This window comes from Festucalex cinctus, chromosome 13, assembly GCF_051991245.1.
Source record: "Festucalex cinctus isolate MCC-2025b chromosome 13, RoL_Fcin_1.0, whole genome shotgun sequence".
Taxonomy (NCBI): Eukaryota; Metazoa; Chordata; class Actinopteri; order Syngnathiformes; family Syngnathidae; genus Festucalex; species Festucalex cinctus.
This window is the reverse complement of record NC_135423.1, coordinates 8,661,960-8,678,140: the sequence shown is the minus strand read 5'-3', so window position 1 is coordinate 8,678,140 and position 16,181 is coordinate 8,661,960. Positions and strand designations below refer to the sequence as shown.

The following is a 16,181-nucleotide window of genomic DNA, read 5'->3' as shown; positions in this document are numbered from 1 at the left end:
CCACCATCGGGTCATATTGACAGATTTCATCAGGGAAAATTGGACAAAGTGCGATCAAATATTTAGTTCCCTGTATACAATTAGGTCATATAGAGTACGTACACTGTTAAAAGCTACATGACATCAGAATGAACTCGAGTTTGAACCCTTCCACAGCAGAGACATTCACAAAACCCTCCTGTTAGGGTTGGTTTCTCAGGAACAACAATATTGTTCCTGGGTCAAATTGACCCAGTCTTTGTTAGATGATAAAAACACATCCCAATAAAGATTATCAACCGATTTTAAAATGAACAATTTTCAACAAGTTTCATCATGAAATACTACCATTTGTAATTATTTAAGCTTGAAATGGATCAATTTAATGCTCTAAAAGCATTCTCAACATAAAAGCATTCTCGTCATAGCAGACCATTTTAATTAATGAGGTTTCATAGCAAAAAAAATGTTCAATGCTCCAAAAGCATCCCGAAAAACATTGTTACAGCTCATTAATGCTTTTCATTGCAAATACTATGCTAAAATAAACCTTTTTTTTTTTTTTTTTTTTACTGTCGGTTGGTGCTAAGTTTCATAGTTTATAGTTTCATATTCAATTAACATTTGCTGTTATTTAAATTGAAAGTGGGTCATTTTGACCCAAAATATAACAGGAGGGTTAATTTTTTATTTTTTTTTCTATTACTCTCAAGGTCCAGTCAGGCACACTAGAACAAAGATGATGTCATGTTACTAAGGAAGACAACGTCAACGTGCACTGAGAACAAACTGACTTTTTTGAATCTGAGAAGAATTTGAGAGAGAGAAAAAAAAAAAAACTTGGGGCACAACTGGACAAACTCAAGGTCTGACAGTGAAAGCTCACTGACGCCTCATGAGTCACAGTTTCTTTCCTTTGAATCTCAGCCAGGTCAACTGATCGCCAACAGTTGACACCGCCTTCAATCCACCATCAAACCGTACAGAAAGACAAGATTTCTTCACATTGGACAAAGACGCATTTGCAAAGGGCAAAAACTACAAGAAAAATTGTATGAAAATTTGCATCAACTCAAAATATTGTTATAAAACAGTCCAGGTGTATTGAAGCAGCCACCCACAACAGGTTCAAACGACCTTCTGTTGCATTTCACCACCCATCAGCATCTCCACCACACAACCGAGACAAAATTTTGCAACCAGGAATAATTGTTTGTTGTTGGCAAAGATCTTTTGTTTTGTTTGTGCATTTCAACTGGATCCCTATCACATAAGAGCACCGTACGTGACAATTATCATTTCAACCTTAAATTGGACAAAATCATATACACCAAAGACTGATTTTGTCATTGTTTTTGCAAATGTTTCATTCATTTTACAAGAGAGAATTGACACTGCCAACTTTTGGGTTCAACTGGGCAATAGCAAGATTTGGCTTTAAATTCACAAAGAATTCAAGCAAATGTTTTCAACTTACCATCAACTTGAAAGCACAATAATCCAGCCAGCAGGATGAACGCGAGTGGACTCATTCTAGCATATTAAAAACATCCACGAGTGGCGCGCAAATCATCCAATTCAGCGCAGTAGGGGAGAGAAAAAAAAACAAAAAACGTGCAGATTTATTCCGCGTCCAAGCTGACAAAAACACAGTTTGTGTCCACAGAAATGAGAGGATCCATTAAAAGAAAAGAAAAAAGTAGGTCACCCGGCAACTCGGGTTTGTTCTTCCACTCAAGTGGCGTTCGTCTCACTCGGCCGGGTTGTTGAGATCCCGTCTTGGTCCACTCGCTGGTTGTCGCGACAGCCACTAGCACGGTTGGGGACCCGCTCAAGCCCCAAGTCCCACACCGCGAGCGGCTCTCGTGCACTTTCTTGTCCCCCGGCTGGTCACTCGCGTCCGGGGCACCTCGCTGTCGTCACAAGTCGCTCGTCGGCTGCGGTGACGCGCGGCGCGCGCAGCAACCGCAACATTCCCACAACAAAACCAAACAAGTTTGAGGAGGACTGAAAAAAAAAAAACAGCCAGCTCCCGTGGAAGGACAAGCGGCAGGGGGAGGATTGTTAAATGTTAGCGAGTTTTATCAGAAGAGCAGCAAAGAAGAGGAAGAAGAAGATCCTCCTGCCCGTGTGCCTCCGTACGTCGCCGTCGCCGACGCCTCCTTCTTGGACGCACGCAGCGCGCACACTCTTTGCGCAGCCGGCATCGCCCGCACACCAGCAGAGAGAAGCGAAGGCACCCGGGGGGCACTAACAGGCCTGGCTACGATTACCAAACTCAAAAGTCCACTTTGTCACCATCTGTGCGAAGAAAGTTGACTTAGAGGGCTGCTTAAACGTTTTTTATTTATTTTTTTATTTTCTGCAAATGGTGGTCTGAATGACAATATCAGGGAAATTGGGAGCTATGTCGACAAAAAAAAAAAAAAAAAAAAAAAAAAAAAAAAAAAAGACACTTAAATTTCAGTTTATTTTTATCAGAACTGAGTAGCTACTACACTGCAGCTTTGCACAACGGCTCAAATCAAATCGCTTTTCTCATTAAACTGCACTGCATATGCACATTTGAAATATTAATTATCAATAATTTGATTGACCAGGAGCGACGCGGCCTCTATACCCCCCAAATAATAACAAACAATGCATTCAGACTCAAATCCGAAGTAGTGTATTCTTATGATGATGATGATGATGATGATGATGATTTTTGGCTGTCAGACACATTGAGGCAGCAGTTGTGACACAAGCTGTTGAGGTTCACAGAGAGGGGAGGGAGGGGGAGATGGGTGAGGGAAAAGGGAAGGGCTGCGGTGCATGTGGTCTGCCCAGCAACCTCCTTCTCGTCACAGTGAAGTGTGAGCTCCCCCTACTGGTGATACAAGCAACAACCCCCCCTCACCCCGCCCTCTACTAAACAGGCCACATAAATAAACTGAGAGGAGGGATTTAAAAAAAATGTCTTTCCAATATATACATGTTTTTTGTTCTTTTAAATTGTCATCGTGGTGTCCTGTAGCTGTGTAATGCATCATGCTGAGGGTTGTTTCTAATGCTTGGGTTCAATTGTTGAGCTCAAAATGGATTTGGACCAACCACAACATTGGATTTGGGAATAAAAAAAATGAAGGTGTGATTTAAATGTAGACATTTAGCTTTAATCTAAAAAAAAGAAGAAGAAATGTCACTTTTTTATGACATTTTATTGCTTACATCTTTTTCCCAGTGTGTGAAACATATATAACATTACCACAGTGACTATTTCGATTCTTTCATCATCTAATTAAGGCGCAACTGAACACCCTAATTTGACTTTGACAGTAGCAAAATGTGTTGGAAATCACTTATTAAAAAAAAAAAAAAGTGTCAAACTGATTATTTCCTTTCATAATATGCTCTCCTGATTGGTCTAGTATGTAGTTAAAGGGTTTTATTAAAAGCTCTTGTATACTGTAGCTAAGAAATCCATGGGGGAGTTATGATGGTACTAAACAATTTAAAAATGAACCCAAAAGTAGAAATTGTAATGGGACAAAATAGAACTATGGTAGCAATTAGGGATGGGCAAGTAAAATGTAAACAACAAAGATGTCTGATTCCGATAAATTGTTTGTTGTTCTGGTTAACGCAGTCAGTCCAAATCACATTGGAAGTAAATATCAGTTTAAAATCTTGTAAATTGTGTTTTGCCCATCACGTCTGTACATGGGGGTCGCGATTTATGAATGATGACAGATTGAAGCCGGTTGGTGAGGTCGTGGTCCTTTTTTTTTTTTTTTTTTTTTTTTTAATCTCTGACTTAAAAGGGGCGTTCCCGTGCAGACTTCCTGTTATGAAGTTGGAAAAGTCCGACTCCCCACTTTCATCGAATGCAGCATGATTTCACGATATTGATACTCGGGACAGCAGTTGCTACCAGTATTCGCTGCCCTCTAGTGGCCGTTTTATGATCAGGAACTAGAAATTAGAATTAAAAATTGCCATTAATTGTCAAAGATACTTATTATTGTCATTAAATGTTTCAGAGAAAATGCTATATTGGGATATGGAGGTCTTTCTTCAAAAGTATCCGTTAATGTTTTTTGGGGGGGAAATTGTATGTATTAAAAGTAGTAGTGGTAGTATCAGTATAGGTGACTACTAAGAGTTGGGCACTCGTACTGGTATCGATCTGAAAACTAAATAAATAAATAAATAAACTCAAACATGCCTAGTATTTACTGAAACATGCTTTCTTGCTTCCAATGTATCACTTTTCTATTTAAACCGGGTTTTGTGCATTTTCAGGTCATTGGGTTCCACAGGGGAAAAAACAAACACGCAGATAGGTGAATTCCTGAATAGTGAATCCCATAATACACAACTGATTACTGTCCCTGCATTTTCTTTTCTTTATACATGTGAAAGTCCCCGCCCAAAGGCGTTTTTGTAATTACAAATGAGTCCCTTTCAATAGCATTTCTGTAGCCCCAAGAAAGAGTCCAAGCAGGCAAAGATAAGAGCTTCACAAGCATCAGTGAGATGCTTAGATGTGGCCGTGTTATGATTTACGCCGGCGAACAAAGCCCTCCGCAGTCAAAGGAAGACTATTCGCTCCGGGCCGTGCTGTGAAAATCATCCTCTCCCAATAAAGTGCATGCGCACAAGAGCAACAGCATGACAGGGCGGCTTTGGCGGTGGGGGAACCACTTCTATGGCCTTTAATAACAGCTCCGGCGAACGAGCGGACACGCATTCGTCTGTTAAGTTTGCACAGCGGCGTGTCGCAGCTCGCCCCACAAAGCTTCCTAGTTTGCTCGTCTGCTCCTATTTTCAGCCGGCGACACGTGCAAATCGTCGGAATACAGAAAAGAAAACAAATGTGTTTTCTACTGGGCAGATACTGAAATATCGAGCGCTTCTACATACAGATGTCCACACTTAAATGCCTTCAACTATTTTTTGTAATAGTATTTATTAGGGATGTTCGATACCCCTTTTTTCACACCGATACCGATACTCAGAGCCCTCAGTACCCACCGATACCGATACCAACTGCCGATACCAGTAGTACATTTTGGCACATAATTTTTTGGCACCATTAACTCATTCACTCCCAGCCTTTTTACTGCATTTTGACTGATTTTGCAAGGCCCACAGAATATTGTGTTCTATTTGTTATAAAAACATGGAACCTACCAAAAGAAGGAGAAAAAAAGTATATTTTTATGTTTCCGTTTTGCAGCAATTAGCATTGGAATATAGCTAAGTTTAATCATTATTTACAAATCTCTTTAAAACCGTGGGGAAAAATAGTTTTTTGCAACATGGCCCTGGTTGATCTCTTATACTTTGCTGCCACCTGCTGTCCGTTTTTGTAATAACTACCTTAGATTCAAGCGTTCTCTTCAGTTCAGAGGCTGCATCAAAGCCTTTTGTATGATCTAGCATAAAACAAAAAACGTATAAATACGTCTTTGGGAGCAAATGAGTTAAAAAGGGAACTCAAGACTGTGATGATGATGATTATTATTAGGGATGTTCGATACCACTTTTTTTCAGACCGATACCGATACTCAGACCCTCAGACCCTCAGTACTCACCGATACGATACCAACTGCCGATACCAGTAGTACATTTTGACAAATAAAAAAATCACTAAAAGATATTTTTAAACAAATATATTTCCTTTAATTTTGACAACAACAAAAAAAAACAGCACAGTTACTCTTCAATAGTCTTAACGCTCAAAATAAGACACAAAAAATGCTCTTTTAGTTTAAGATTCACAATTTTGAAGTATTTCCAAACCGGTGAAGTTTTGGTGAAAAACTGCTGCAAGCTAGCACCAGTTACAGGCAAGGAGGACTCACTTAACGTCTTCCCTCTCTGCCATCGGTCGCTTGTACTCGTCTGTGTCACGAGTACTCGAGTACTTGAAAAAAGGCTGGTATCGGCCCGATACCGATACCTGGTATCGGTACTCGCCCATCCCTAGTATTTATATGTTGTATTTTGAATGATGTGAATTAAATTATGTGAAATGCTAGAAATTATTTTCCAATTGGCAGGTGGCATCTAATGTTTAAAAGGTACATTAGCGCCACCTACTGTTCTGGAGTGTGGATCAGAGTACCTAAAGCACTAAGGTGCAAAGAATGCTTATAAACTCTTCTGTAACTGAGAAGTCATTTTTGCAACCTCAGTCAGGGTTTTATGAAATAAAATGCACCAATGTCCAGAAACTTGCACAAACAAACTCATAATAACAAGCACAAAATACAATCCAAACCTAAAAAAGCCAGTGCTGTTACTTTGACAAAGTCTTAAATGTATTCAAGTGTTCAATTGGAACCAAATATCCGAGCCCAGGGGTGTTCGGCTGCAAGAGCCACTCTGACATTTTTCACATTTAACTTATTGATTAAAAATACCAAACTCCATCGATCAAGGAATTGTATACAGTATTTTTTTATATATTACAGTAATTTCACAAAACTGCAACCTGAAAAGCTTTCTATAAAAGGTGATAAGGATTTTCCATTTGGGGTGGCCTGGCAATGCATCCCACAGGAATAGCGCCGCCCCTGCATGAAGCAATCTGTCATGAGTTTGCCATTTTGTAAAGCAGTTAACTTGGGAATCATGTGATTCAGTAAGAAGAAAGTGGAAGAAACCTATATTACTAATAAAAAAATAATGCTCTTTATTCACCACAATGTTACTAAGAGAAATGTTGCTATTTTAGTTGTAAATAGTTAATTTGCATATTTAATTATATCTAAAAGCCTTACAGTAGAGTATATATAATGAATGTATTAGTAGGCTACTAGTGGTAGTCCCCATCCACCACACCAGTATGTACTGTATATGCCATGGGCCACTGACAAAATGAATGACGGGCTGTAAATGGCCCCCAGACCACAGTTTGGACACTTGTATTGTACTTTTTTTTTTTTTTTTTTTTTTTTTTTCTCGATCGAGGGTCTGCTCATCACTGTTTGCATTTTTTTAATTTATTGATTTTTTTTGTACTTGGCACGGCATCAGTAAGGACATTTGCCGTATCGCCCATCACGTCTCATCAGTGTGGCTGATGGAAAAAGGGAGGGGGATTGTAGAAAGGTCATTTAGGAAGACGAAATGCCCGCCTTCCAACATAAACAACGGCGCGTATGGCCCCACTGACGGAAAAGTAACTAGAGTGTAATTCTCCCACCCCACCATCACCACCACCACCCCCGCCAAGAGGGGCCTTTAATGCGGCCATTTCAATCAGCGTATCAGCGGCGGCGGCTGATGTATTTCACTGCTTCTTAAATATCAGCAAACGTGGATTTATTTTAATTAAAAAAAAAAAAAAAAAAAAAGCCGGGATTCTGTTGGAACTTAAAGACATAAAAATGAGATGTGGGTAGTCTTAATGCAATCTTGTGCACAATAACTATGGCGCTGTCAGCCTCAGCATTGCCAAACAAACAAGAGTTTCTCAATATATGAGATGAAGCGGCCGCCTAAATTCACGAAGACGACTTCAGCAATTCCCAACGGGGATCATTTGTTATTTTGAAGTAATCATGGCGCACGCATTGTCACTTTGTTGCTAAATGATGCGGTTGTAATCGCATGAAAAGTAGTAATGAAATCACTCCCGCATTGCGCCGCTTGTACCATCTGCTTATATATCGATGGATTCTTGGCAGCTCGATATTTATTACACAGCTTGTGTGTCTTGAACCGCAGGGCAAAAAAAAAAAAAAAGAAAATCAACTTGTAGAAAATACGTAGGTGTTGGTGACCTCAAAGTCACCTCCAGGAATTGACCTTGTGGATCACATGACTAACAAAATGTTTCATGAAATGTCAACGGTCACGTTTTCTCAAACAAAAAAGTTTCAGAGGGATTTTTTTTTGTGTGTGTGTGTGTTTGTTTTGTTTCGCAGCAAAAAGTATTAAAGTGTCCATTCATTCATTCAATTTCATAAATTAATTGAATATTCATTGAAAGCTAAATAACTGATGTTGATTTCCCGTTCCATCAATAACCTGTTTTTTGAAAATTGACCCATAGTAGTTCCTGAGATATAAGGCTTCAAATGATGGCGGCCACGCCCCTTTTTGCCAAAAAGATTCAAATTTCGCCGACCATAGCTCCCAAACCCCTCCTACAAATCAAAATCTGTTTGGTTAATGATTTTTTTGTATGATTAGGCACAGAGTGACCCAAGTTTTTATTATTTTTAGGAAAAATCTAATATCAAATATGTTATAATATAAAGCAGCTTAAACAATTTCTTATTGGAAAAGTGCAACATTAATCATTTTTTCATGGGGGGGGGGGTTAAAAAAAAGAACAGAAAAAGAAAAGGAAAAAAAGAAAAAAGAGAAAAAAGTAAAAATGAGGAAAAGCAGAAAAAGAAAGAAAAAGAAGGCCAAAAAAGGGAAAGAAAAAACAGAAAAGGGAAAAAGAAAGAGAAAATGAAAATCTTCAGTTTGATGACTTGCCAAAAGCACATCAGTAGCCATCATGTCAGCTAGCCAAAGCTACTTTTTGTTCACTTCTGTATGAATAGATAACTCCTTTCACACTCACAACTAGTGGCTGCAATGTTGTGTGACTCTGTCTTGCTTTTAAATGATCAAAACATCAAAAAGAAGATCAACAGAAGTTTTACAAAAACACAATCGAAAAGCACAAGAGCGGCGAAATGTGCAAACGCAAAGTACAAACAAGATGCTGGCTGCTGTGATTAGATGTGCGCATGCAGACAACCTGGGGACTGGGGGGGGATGAGAGAAAAGTGTTTTTAATTGTGTGCCAGGTCAGAGGTTCGGATAGCAGCATCACTCATTATCAGATGGGAGTGGTATTCGGGGAGCTCTTAGCCGGATCTCTTTCATGGCCGAGTTTGCCCTCGCTGGCTCAGAGCGGGGATGATTAGGAGCTGGATGTTGGCGGGCGCTGGCGGAAGGGGGGGGTGCCAGGCAGCGGAGGGGTGATTAATGTAGATGTCAGTCGCGGCCCTCCCTCTCGTGCCGCCTCCCCGGCATCCGTAATGACACCTGGGGAAGGCGGAATGGGCCCTACCTGCCGCCCGGGCTCCCTGAGCAGGGCATGATTCTTCCCCATGATCCTCCTCTGTCAGCACTCCTGTCAGCCGGCTCAGATCGCGGGGCCTTATTAATGGGCCTCCATGTCAAACACTGATATTAAGCTGTGCTCTGCACCGCGGCATCCTTCGCCAATAACGCACACACACATACCCGCACAATCGTCCCCGCGTGGCACAAACGCACTTTCAGCTTTTTAACATTCGCAGATTTATTTGAATGGAGTCCACAGATCTATGAAATGTGTATTTTGCCAGACTTTAATCCACACACTAGTGGAAAAGCGACAAAGCTCTCCTTGGCTAAGACACATTGGCCCGCGATGCAAATCATCGGCACTCAGGACGGAATAAGATCCATGCGCAAAGGTAGATTGCTACAGTGTTTCATTTCCACCCACGCGTATGTGGCATGCCAAACACGTCGCCGCGGCCAGTACTCATCACATCTTTTCTTCCACTTCTTTTTTCCACGTTTATGACGATGCGGGAATATGACGCACGGATGTGATACATGATACAAGTCTGAGAGACAAAATGGAGGATGTGATGAGAAGCCTCAAACTCAATTTACCTAAAACTGCAAAAACTAAATGCAAATACTGCAATAAACATGCTAGGCCAGTAGTTTACAATGTAACTTTCAAAACTTGACTGTTACGTTCTGAGGTTGGATCCCAGAAGCGCAGACACAAATAAGAGTTTAACACTTTATTCGCATAACATCTAAAGGCGTGGAACTAACTTGACTTGACCAAAAACAACGAGAAGGCATCGAGGAAAAGAGGAGCAGAGGAATAATCCAACAAAACACACACTTCTCAATTAGGCTTATATAGACAGTGAATCGATCAGATTGGCTGTTGACCAGATAGAGAGATTAAAGATTTCTGACATCACATAGCTCTTGACATCACATAGCTTAAGACCAGTTGAAACTAGATGATGGTTACATCAGTTCAAAACAGACACTTGACCCAAACATAACCCTTGCATGACCCAAACAAGTGTCTGTTTTGAACTGATGCACCCATCATGTGGTTTCAACTGGTAAGATGCTATGTGATGTCAGCAGTTATGTGATGTCAGGAATCTTTAATCTCTTTATCTGGTCAACAGCCAATCAGATAATTCCACATCAGTCCTGTTACCCACATGTCTAGCCACAACCAATCAGATCGATTCACTGCTTGAGTTGTTGGATGTACAACATCATTTCGATTGGGGTCGATTTGGGCGAATTCCCTAGTAGGAGTCCTGGAATGTGTCCAAAATGGCCGACTTCCTGTTCACGGGTCCATGAGACTTTTTTGTGGCTCTTGTTATGAAAATTGGTGACTTTTTGTGCAAGTTGGGTTCCACCACAATGTGATTAATTCAATGGAAGAATAATTCTTTAAAAAAATTTAATAAAAAGTGTAAAATTGGAACAACCTAAGTATTGATGAAGATTTTTGACACATTCCAAAGGAAAGTAGACAAACTAAAGGTTTTCGGGAGGACATTTGGTAAGTAAATTTGTTTCTGGGGAGCACAAGTGTTGGCTCACTCCAGGTGGAAGATGTTGAGATATTTTACAAGTGTAGATGTGGAGCAGCTGCGATCAAGTCTTGAAGGACAAAGCGATATGAATCACTCCTCACAATCCTTACGGAGGCATTCAAAAGTAGCATTCCACTCCACATGCGAAAGGCTAATGGGATGTTTTGTCTCGACTGGACATTTCTCTATGAACTTCCTCACCGTGTTCGCCTTAATTCAAGGCCTCCTCCGCTCACCGCGTCTTTGGAATTTCCCTGTTAAGGTGAAAAACGGCCTTTTTGCCGGCACTAATGAGCTGACCTACATTCCGCCTCCCTCCAACGCTTCTGCTTGAAACCCATCACGACTGTCCTCCCCCGGCCGGAGAGACCGGACCTCGATAGCGGGGTGCCGGCCGGCGGCCGTGACAGCACGGCATAAACAATGGCTGAGCGACGAGCGAGCCAGCTTGCTAATGAGTCAAAGTGAAAAGTCTTGCAAGGGAGTGAGAGGAAAGGGAGGACACGAGCCACTCAAGTATCTCCCCGGCATTCTTATCATTAAGCAAACGGTCTTCCCACACAAAACCCGCAGCTGCAGACCTCATCAAGCAGGGCGCCGAGGCCTCTGGTCACTCATTTTGCCGACTAAACAACTGACCGGGCGGAAAAAAAAGTTACAAAGCAACACGCTGGGAGTAGTCGGCTGACCGTTTCAGATGCAGTCTGACGGTAAAATCGCCCACCGGGGTCGCATTCCGCCGCCGTGTCTGAGTTCATTACCAAGAAGAACACGAGTTGCATAATGGCGGCCATCCTTTTAATGTCAGAAGCTACCGAATGTAAAAGGCTGAATAGGGATCAGTTTCAGGATGCTGATAAGACTCGATAACATAAATGTTCAATCAAATATTCAATACAGTGTGCAGTGGGATATTGTGAACCCAACTGACTTCACAGCATGCAGCGGTTTGGGAGATGGTAAACAAATCTTCCACAAAATGAGGCCTCAAGCTGTTTAATGCCACACCCGGTTGAAGTCGAATTCAAACAAAGGAATTACACATTGTGTACTTAAAACAACTACATAACTATCTTAAAGTTGGCTAGCTAAAGGTGAACAAAATTTTGTAAAAAAAAAGAAAGAAAAAAAAGAAAAAAGCCTTAGTGGAGGTAGTAAATAATTATTATAGCTTTGGAATTTTCATTCTAGTTAGTTTTGATTTCATGTTGAGTTTGTTTTTTTAAATTTAGTTAGTTTTAATTCATTTTCAGTGTGTTTCTGTTTTTGTTATTTAATAAATAGTTGTATTTTAGTTTTTGCTAGTTTCTACTACGGAGCCCCTAAAGCAGGGGTGGCAAACTGCGGTCCTCGAGGGCCGGAGTCCTGCAGGTTTTATAGATTTCCCTACTCAAAGTGCAGCTGATTCCAATTAACAGGCTCGTTATCAGGTTTCTGCAGAGCTTGCTGATGAGCTGATCATGAATCAGCTGTGTTGAAGAAGGGAAATATCCAAAACCTGCAGGACTGCGGCCCTCGAGGACCGGATCTCGCCACCCCTGCCCTAAAGTGACATGGGAGAAAAAATTTTTTTCCCATGTTACTTTAGGGGCTCCATAAGTTTCAGTATCAGTTTTAAAAAAATGTTTATTACTTGTGTGCGATATTGAAAAATCACCATGGTAAAAAATAAATCTACTTAAAATCACTTTAAAAATCATAACCAAAGGCTCATAAATTAATTTAATACCAAAGACTAAAAGGAAGGACATTTTCGCTATATTTATAGTTAGTTTTGTAAACGTTTAACAATGAAAATACTTTTTGAAAAACTAAAACAAACTACATTTTAGTTTCAGTTAGTTTTCGTTTTAAAAAAAAAAAACCTTTTCTCTCAAAAAAAAAAACAAAAAACTTGTGTGCAGAAACATAGACACAATAAAGAAACCATTATATTGCCGATCCTCTGTGAAAAACAACTCGATCACTGCAGCTTACTGAGCCATGTACGGTAGTTGTGAAACTCCTCTTTGTTTGTGTCTGTATAACTGTATTATACTGCCTCCTGATGGCTAAGTCGCACACCAAAAAGGAGTAACATTGAATTAAGCGGACGTTTGAAGGAAGGAAGGTTGAGTTGCAATGTGTTTGTTTGTTTATGGAGCAGACGTGTGACTACAGCATGAGGCAATTTCCCTTCCGTCCTTTTGCTAAGATGTTCCATGTATGAATCCGGTACTCTTCTGTGCCATCCCGAATGTTCCATACTCTCCTGATGCCACAGTGACTCAAACAGTGGACATAAATAACTTCCTACTTTTTATGTCAAAGTAAAGAAAAGGTAAATAAAAATGTTAGCTTGTCGGGATGTCACAATAAGGACAATATTGTGATTTCGTGATATTAAAACTGCCACAATATCGTCGTCGTCATGTTCACAATATTTAAAAGGAACACATCTGTTTAAAACAGTCAGGTTGATTTCCATTTGTGCAGTTCTAGCACCCTCTAGTGGCTATTTTATTTGTGCAATGTAATTTTCATTAGGGATGTTTTGGCCTTCTATGTTTAAAATCTATGCTAATTGTCAGATGAAGGGGAACGTAATTTGCTTGTGTCATAATATCGTCATAATTACCGTATTGTGACCTTCATATCGTGATAATATCGTATCGTGATGTTTGGATATCGTTACATCCCTATTAGCTTGTCACCATGGTCTGGCTTGATATGTGCTGGTCAACTATTAGAAGATAAATTATAGTTGTTGTGGGTTCAACATATGACACGCCATAGAAAGCAGCTTGCGACGCGGTAAAAACATTCATTTACTAAAAGCTGCCTGAGTGCAAAACATTGACGGCTAAAATTGAGGCTTGTGCGCCTGCCGGCCCGCCCCCTCTTGCCAATCAATCGCAGGCCGTCCGCATCAGAGATTCGGCTTTAATCGTTCCCCCAAAGTGGAAAGTGATTTACAGCCCGGGGTCAGAGTCAACCTCAAATGGAGCATTCGGGTACCCCCCTTTCAATCCAACGTTGCGCCGGGGACACTGTGACCTTTTTCGGGAGGAATGACAGACAGCTCCCCCCCCCCCCCCCCCCCCCCCCATTCAGATAAACATTAAGCAGGGTGGACTGTACTGACCTCTTCAACACACACTATTAGTGAAAAATACAACTGTAGATGAGAAAGGGAAGGCAGCTTTCTTTATTTATGCAGCACATTCTATAAACAATTAAGCCAACTCAATGTGCTTCACAAAGTAAAAGCAAAGTAAAGAAATAAAAATACACTAATAGCACCCCCCAAAAAATACAGAATCTAAGTGCAAGAACATGATTTAACAAAAGGGGACCGAACTGTTTTTAACCTAGATTTAAAAGCATTTAAACTTCTGATGGCAGCTTATTCCACTTGCATGCAGCATAACATCGAAATGCTGCTTCACCATATTTGTTTTTAGCAGCCCAGTGAAATGTCATCCCGTGTATACAAAAACAGCTGGAGATAACCACAGTGTACATCACTGGCCATCTTCAAATTGTTTAGAGAAAAACATCAAAGTTCATAAGACAATATGAATATTGGAGTTCTAAACACGGTTTTACTTAATTTATTCATCACTGATGTGAGTACACTTTTCTAGATGTATTTTTTGCACTAATTCTCAATCTTTCTTCTCTAGCAGAGCTGGTTTTAATAATATTCATAATAATCGATAATAATAATAATCATCATCATCACAGTCTTGAGTTCTCTTTTAATGGTGCCAAAAAAATATTTTGTCCTTCCACTGCAAAGAAACCAATGTGAATTGATGGTAGCCGGTTGCTGCACCTCTTCCTCTCACAAGTTATCCACCACGAGGCGCCACTTTGCACAAGAGAAATAAACAGGCCGGCTGGAAATAATCCACCAATTCAAAGCCTCGCTTTTGTCTCTCAGCTGACTGCATCACAAACAGTATGGATCGTTTTCGGTGTCCTCTAATGAAGCCAGGTTTGTTCTGGCGGCGTCCCTCAGGGCCACGGCAGCAGTACCCCGGCCTTGCCACTTCACACTCTAATTGTTGCTTCATAAGCAGCAAATCCACTTAACAGCGGCAGCATATTGATCGCTGGCTGGCAGGCAGGCAGGCAGGCACGGAGGCGGCCGGGCACCTCCCAGCCCCAGGTTGGGGGTGTGGGGGGGCAGGCTTTTACAACCTGAGGGACAGCCCAATAAAGAGCGGGTCCCTGTGACAAAATAAATACCAAAAGAGGGTCAGAGTGATACAATTACTGCTGCACAGCCGTGACCCCGACCGTAGGTGAACAATAGGATGAAGCACGTGTCATTGCAGAGCCAAGCCAGGAGACCTGCTCAATTTGCTCCAATAATGAGCGCTGAAGAAGCACTTTCCCTGCGTCCCGGCAGAGCCATTAGGACCGCGAGCCGAATTCGCACCCAGGCACAAACACACCTGGACGCTTATGACGCCACAAATGGATGCATATAAATCGCCAATCAATACAAAAATGCCGCCGCGGCTGTTAAAATGTGGCACATTCATCAACATTTCTCAGCACTGAATACGTGCCGTCAACTAGCACGGATACTACACAAAGAAAAAAAAAGATTGCAAGCACTATCAAAGCAGTGCTCCCCATATTGATAGTTTTGTTAATTTTTTTGACTGATAGTTCAAGACCGATAAAAAACTAAATCTTCTTTCATCTGAAAAAAAAACAAGTTTGTTTCTCACACTTTCCATTACTAACAGTAGAGGTGTTAGGCAATTATTTTTTTTTTAATTGTGAATTAACCGCATGACTTCAATAGTTAACTCAAAGTTAATCACAAATTTTATATCTGTTCTAAATGTACAATAAAATATTTTTTTTTCCCCAAGTTTCATACTCTTGTTAACATGAAAGTGGGAAAAAAATGTTCAAATAACAGAAATAGGGCTGCATCTTTTAGTCACTGATATAGTAATTTCATAAAATTCAATTCATAAAACTGAGTTAAAATTGAAAAGACGTACTGAAAAAAACAAGTGTGATATTGATTTGTGTTGAGGTCATTTTCTGCCACAAGATGGCATAGTTGCATTTGTAAGACATTGGTGACAGCTCAGTGCATTTTTTTTTCTTTTCATATTAAGACCTATCTCAACCTTTAACATGAAGTAACTTGTGAAATTCTGCCCGTTTTTAAAATTGTAAAATACAACTTGACCCCAGTCTCCACAAATATATGCATTATTATTAAATGTATTACCGCTAAATTTTGACGTGGATGTGTCTGCTGTGTTGCAACTGGAATTCCCCCAGTACAGGCTTTCCAAGTAAAAGGCAGTCATTCATCGCGTGTTTAAAAAATTAGTGGCGTTAAAGGACCTTTAAATTACCGTATTTTCGCACTATAAGGCGCACCTAAGAGCCTTCCATTTTTTCAAAAGCCAATGCACCTTATGTATGGATCAATATTGAGCTGCAACAGGTCTCGCTGTCAAGACGCTATCGGTGACCCTGCACGCGCAGAAGATCCCGCCATCTTGGATCGCTAGCTAATACTTTACCTCAGAGAAAATAATAAAACAGCTGTTTATT

General features: G+C 40.6%; 1 protein-coding gene across 2 annotated transcripts in view; it reads right to left on the bottom strand.

Annotated features, from left to right (window-relative positions):
- The window catches only part of robo2 (roundabout, axon guidance receptor, homolog 2 (Drosophila)), a 366,592-nt gene that overhangs the window by 206,882 nt on the left and 143,529 nt on the right, over window positions 1–16,181 (bottom strand). Inside the window, exon 1 of one of the 2 annotated variants that reach the window (XM_077540593.1) lies at window positions 1,457–2,152. The exons of the other annotated variant lie outside the window; for it this stretch is intronic. Coding sequence (XP_077396719.1) covers window positions 1,457–1,511 — 55 coding nt within the window. The 5' untranslated portion in view covers window positions 1,512–2,152. Of the gene's footprint in view, window positions 1–1,456; window positions 2,153–16,181 lie in introns of those variants that run through there. 2 annotated transcript variants of the gene reach the window in all.